At 35.4% G+C, this 6,393-nt stretch overlaps 1 protein-coding gene across 1 annotated transcript; it reads left to right on the top strand.

Annotated features, from left to right (window-relative positions):
- The first annotated feature begins 213 nt into the window (after window positions 1–213).
- LOC127177470 (P2Y purinoceptor 14) lies at window positions 214–4,830 on the top strand. Its single transcript, XM_051129759.1, has 2 exons — window positions 214–557; window positions 4,230–4,830. Exons 1-2 carry the CDS (start codon window positions 214–216, stop codon window positions 4,828–4,830), a joined length of 945 nt encoding a protein of 314 aa, XP_050985716.1.
- Window positions 4,831–6,393: the final 1,563 nt, after the last annotated feature.

Below are 6,393 nucleotides of genomic sequence, written 5' to 3'. Positions count from 1 at the left end.
ATTTGTTGAGAATTAAAAAGCCAAAAACTGTATTAGTTACGGTTAAAAGAATTGTTGCAAAACATATGACATTCATTTGCATTTGCTTTTTGCATTTGCTTATTAAAATCCAAATGGCATGAATCTTTTCTGTTTCTCTTGCTCATCTAGATGGAGTCTATGGTGTCTGCAACCATCTTTACCACTTCCTCAAGAGGTGATATCAAACCAAACATGACCAACATAACTCAGGCTCCCTGTGGAATTACAGAAGTCTCAGCCCACCCTGCTTTTATATTTGCATACTCGCTAGTGTTTCTCATCAGTCTGGTGCTTAACAGCATCACAATGCGGGTTTATTTCTGTTCCAATCAGCGTGTCCAGTCCAGCATCATGGTCTACATGAAGAACCTGGCTGCAGCTGACTTCTTCCTTTGTCTTTGTTTACCTTTGCGCATTGCTAACAGCATTACCCAATCCATAACAATACGCAATATTTACTGCAGCTTTGGAGCAACAGCATTCTATATAAACATGTATGCAAGCATTTTCTTCATGGACATTATTGCTGTGAACAGGTATGCAACTCAAGCTAACATCTACAGTACATCTACAAAACAATGTTATTATTTTCATATGGTTCATTAGATATGATATCATCATTATAAGTTGAGCTTGCTAAACCCATAGCATTAGAATAGTTCACCCAAAAATGAAAATATTCCATATCAAAATATTCAATCTCAATATGGATTGCAAGTGAAGAAAAAGCAATAAATATTACAGATTTGGCAAGTAACACCACATCAAGCATCCAAAACATCTAGAACACATTTGCAACATAACAGGGCCCAGGCACTGAAACAAGAATCACAACATTCAGTGAAAGCAAAAGCAAGTTAAAATAAAACAGTTGCAGCAGCAAATTAATTGTATCCTCACATTTGATTTTGTTAACACTGTCGTTATAGGTTTAGGGCGGGTTTAGTGTAGGTGATTTTCAAATCGATACACAGCAAAATCCCCAGTGTTAGTTTAACACTGTGAGTGTGGACACATATAAACACAGAAGCAGTGTTAAAGTTAACACTGAAGCAGTGTTGAAGGTAATGAGATAATTAGGTGATTAACAAAGTGATGATTGATCATTATTGAAGACACCTGATGTTAATAAGCAGAATCACCAAAGGAGAAAACCAAATTTTTTAAGAAACCATTATAGTGGTCAATGTTTGCATTAGTTGGGCTCTTGACCCTTAAATCTGTAATACTAGATATTGTTTGGCTGCTGTATTTGAGTTGAAACAGCCAGACAAGCCAAAAGCTCAAGTCACCAGGTGATTATGTTTTAACCTATTCATTGTTTGATGTAGATCACCTAGAGACTAATCTTTAAGTTTATTTTTTTTTTTTTTTTTGCTTATTGTAATAGCCTTGACAATCCACAGAAGATCCAGCACTTCCTATACATTTTGGAAAGATTTTTTTTACAACCTGTTTAAAAAAAAAGTATTTCACCTAGGCACACATAGACATCAAGAACCAGCCCATGAATCTCAACAATGGTGACAAACGGCATATTCAGATAAACAGATCAACTCTGAACTCTCATAATTTATTCATGCTGCAATGCATGATGGGAGTCATGGATGAGTTCTGATTGGCTACAACACGCTTTTTGATGGTCACCATTTTTGTGATTCTCACACTGATTCTTCATGTCTGTGTGTCTAAATTAAGATAAACTTTTCTTCATCATCTGTCTGATTATGGCAAAACTGATTGATTTTTTTTTATTCACAGTCTTTTTTGTGATCTGTAAGAAAATTCTGTGTCAAATACTCAAGTCACTATATGATGATTAAGTCAAGCACAGTCCATGCCATCTTATTGACTTCTGCTCTTTGCTTGTCTGGCTGTTATAACTCAGTAATTGCAGCCAAACAAGACCTAATATTGATGATTTAAGGATCAAGAGCCCAACTAATGCAAACACTGACCACTATAATGGTTGCTTAAAAATTTTGGTTTTCTCCTTTGGTGATTCTGCTTATTAACATCAGGTGTCTTCAATAATGATCAATCATCACTTCGTTAATCACCTAATTATCTCGTTAACTTCAACACTGCTTCAGTGTTAACTTTAACACTGCTTCAGTGTTTATATGTGTCCACACTCAGAGTGTTAAATTAACACTGGGGATTTTGCTGTGTAGCTTTTAGCAGTACTCACCAGACATCTAATTTCCGAACTTGCCAACATGCACAACAACAAATGCAATAAAATGCCAGATTCCACCTTCATCTGTTTCAGATGAATGAAGCAATGGAATAACATTGTAAAAATGTCACCACAGGCCGGTTTTCAAATCCTGAATGAATACATGTCTATGTGATACACTGGAAATCAGCATTCCTCAAATCTTGCCCTGGAAGGCCACTGCCCTGCAGAGTTTAGCTCCAACCCTAAACAAATACACCTGAACAAGCTTATCAAGGTTTTCAAGATCCCTAGGTAAGTGAATAGGGTATATGTTGAACGTCACCTCACCAAATCGGAAAACAGGTCTCATCGTTTCCACTTGTCGAAGAACGTGCTAATAGCTGTATTAAATAATGGCGATATCGATGGACTTTTAAGGTAATCAGTTAAACGAGCTAGCTGTTTTTATTGTTGATATTTTCTTTGATGTTTATGTATAAATGTTAGCAGTGATGGGAATAACGGCGTTATAAATAAACAGCGTTACTAACGGCGTTATTTTTTCAGTAACGAGTAATCAAACGAATTACTGTTTCCTACGTTACAACGCGGTTACCATTACTGCCAATAAAATACGGCGTTACTATCATTTATTATAATATTATTATAATTTTATTTTTCAGTTCATCTGAATGGATGTGCAGCGTACCTGTATTTGACGAGCTGTAAACTCTAGTGTGAGGGCACACGACTAGCCGTCACTTTGTCTCACACACCCAAAGAAAGATACAGAGCGACAGAGTCTTATACCATGCAGAAATGACGCGCTACGTGTAAACGATATTCTTTGTTGTATTTTCCTCTCAAAACAATGGAGCTCCTTTGGAATACTTCAGCTTTTAAGAACTGCTGGTTTCTCCGGTAGTAGGCGGAACTAATGTGCAAACAGCAATCTCATTGGCTGGCGCTCACCTATTATTGTCACTGTTTTGATTACAGCAAATCAGTTCGAGCGAACGCAGACAACGTGATTAATATTCATGAACCCAGCAGCTCATTAAACCTTAGTGTGTTTAATATTGTTATTAATAGTAGAATTCGTGGTAGTAACAAGACGTTCATAGAAACACTAAATTCAAACAATATCACCACCAGTCCTAATTTAATGACAAACATGCATTCATACATGGGTTATTCTAATTACTGAAGTTCTAATGGCTTTTTTTTTTTTTTTTTTTTAATATTAGTCTGGTGAGTAAACTAAAAACACAATTTAATTAGTTACATTTAACATATTTAATATTGGGGTCATCCCTATATTTAATTTTTTTTTTTTTTTTTTTTTTTTTAAAGCAACACAATAGTTACTTTCCCTGGTAATTAGTTACTTTTATAATGATGTAACTCTGCTACTAACTCAGTTACTATTTGTGAGAAGTAACTAGTAACTATAACTAATTAATTTTCAAAGTAACATTCCCAACACTGCCCACAACAACATTAGAATAGTGTAGATTAGTGTACAATGTTTTATATTTATTTTATAGTTATATTAAATTATATTTTTTTTTTTTTAAGTAACGCAATAGTTACTTTGCCTGGTAATTAGTTACTTTTATAATGATGTAACTCAGTTACTAACTCAGTTACTATTTGTGAGAAGTAACTAGTAACTATAACTAATTACTTTTTTAAAGGTACGTGCCCAACACTGAATGTTAGTGAAAAAATAAAAGTACAAAACTTTTATATATCAATCGACATATGTAATGGACATTGGTTATGATCATCTTTAGTCTCTACTTTAAAGCCACCTTGAGTAAATCAGTTTCATATTTAACGAGGCATATGCAAAATGCGTGAACCAGAAGCAACAAGACCTGTTTAGCAGAATACAGAAGTATGTTGCACATAACCCCCATTTGATCAGGGCTTGAGCTAAACTCTGCAGGACAGTGATTTGAGGAACCCTGCAGTATTTACAATTTTTTTCACAGTGGAATGTAAATTGATTTTAACAGAATTGTACTTCATTCTGTCATCTCAGGTACCTGAAGATTGTCCGGTCTTTGGAGACTCGTGCTCTGCAGACAGTTCGTACCGCCCAACACATTTCCATAGGAATTTGGATTTGCTTGTTAGCCATGTCTTCCGTCTACTTGATCCTCTTTCTCCAGACTTCCTGGAGTCATGATAAAAAACTTGTAGAAAATAGCTGTGAGTCTCTGCACAGTCACAAGCTCAGTGTGGTCAACAAAATCATCCACTGTGTGTCCTTTGTAGTTTTCATTTTTGTGCTAATGTCTCTGGTTTTTCTTTATTGGAAGACTCTGCAAAAGATCAGACAAGCTCAGATGTCAACACAGACTGTATTCAGCAGTCATAAGTTAAACAAGTCTAAATGCAACATGCTAGTTTTAGTGGTAGTTTTCTGTGTGTGCTTTGTGCCCTATCATTTGGTGAGATTGCCTTATGTGTTCAGCAGTGACTGTACATTTAACATCCTGAAGGAGCTGACTATCCTGCTTTCAGTGCTAAATGTGTGTTTCGATCCTCTAATATACTTCATCTTCTGCAAGACCTTCAGAGACCAGCTCAGGAAGAAAGATGTGCAAAGATCAAGTGAAGATCAAACAGGAACCGAGTAATGTCACAATTACGTTTGGTTTTGAGTCTTGCATGCCTGAGTTAGTCATTTGTCACTATAGTCAGTTTTTGATTTAGTCACAATTTGATTTTGTTATGCTGTCCAGCTGTGTGTCATTAGTTACCCTCATTTGTCTTAGTATTTAAGTTGCTATGTTTTCATTCACTTTGGTCCAGTCACATCATTGTAGAAATCAGCATATATATATATATATATATATATATATTACAGCTGTTTAGTTTGCCTGCCTTCTTTGGATTAACAATTTATTGTGAATTATTAAAGACTTTTGAACCTGATCTTCTTCATTGTGTGTTCTTTGCAACTGTGCTTGACAGATGACTGGACTAAGACATAACTTCATGGACAATGCATCCATCAACATTGCCCAAAAAAGCCCACCTTCATCCTGTACTGCGGACATTTCCATTTCCACTTGTGAGTCTGACCTCAGGTGTGAACCTGCAACATCTGTGCCGGTGAGAGTCTTAGTAGAGCTTGACATTAAAGACTGGCTAATCGATTGGGTCTCTGAGGTATTGCTTCCCACCCTGTATTGTCTGTACCCTCTTCATCACAGCTGGCTTTATCTAGCATAATGCCTGTATCATCACCCTGTACAGACATTAAATTGTCATCACTGATCCAACCAGGGCTGAACTGGAAAAAAAAAAAAAAAAACAGCCCTGGCATTTTTTGGTCCAGGCAGCCCACCACCACATAGGTATAGCCTACTATATATATATATATATATATAGACCAATTATCTGTTTGTAAACATTTGGGATGCACGCGCAGCATGGTTCCAGAAAACCCTGGAGGGATAGCCTTTTTGGCTTGAGAATTACAAGGATATGGTACAAAATACTTGGATTTAACAAGAGTATAGATTATATTGATTAGATGTCATTTTCAAAATATTATTCACATATTACAAGAGCTTGTCACCCAGCAATAAGTACTGCTATTCAACGAAACTGACATTAGATAGTGGGCTACACTGTAAAAAATTGCACTGTAAAATAACAGTAATTTACTGGCAGCTGTGGTTGCCAGCATTATACTGTTATTTTATAGCTCTCTACCGTTAATTTACAGCTCTTCATTTTTACAGTATGTTACCGTTATTATACCATGTGGTAACTCATTTTATTTTGGAAACCGATTGCTTCAAACCATTTGAGTTTTAAAAAAACTATTGTTTATATGGTGTTAGTACAGTGAACTTATTTAATTTGAGTCCACTAAGAAGAAATATTTCTTAATATAACCCCACAAACACTTAAAGTGTAATAAAGAAGCAATCGACTTTTACTCAAAACTTTATAGATTATCATTAACTAACAATGTGTGTTGCTGTAAATTAATTACAGTTTATTACTGTTAAATTACATTTCATGCTGGGGTTTTTTTCCATCGTACATCTTTAACCCTTTAAAACCCACAGCAAAATCCTCAGTTTTAAATGAACACTTATAATGTGTCAACACTACAGAGTGTTTGAGTAATACTGAATTAGTGCTGAAGTTAATGAGATAATTATATGATTGATCACGTTCTGATT

Source organism: Labeo rohita, chromosome 15 (genome assembly GCF_022985175.1).
Source record: "Labeo rohita strain BAU-BD-2019 chromosome 15, IGBB_LRoh.1.0, whole genome shotgun sequence".
Classification (NCBI taxonomy): Eukaryota; Metazoa; Chordata; class Actinopteri; order Cypriniformes; family Cyprinidae; genus Labeo; species Labeo rohita.
This window is presented reverse-complemented; position numbering and strand designations above follow the sequence as displayed.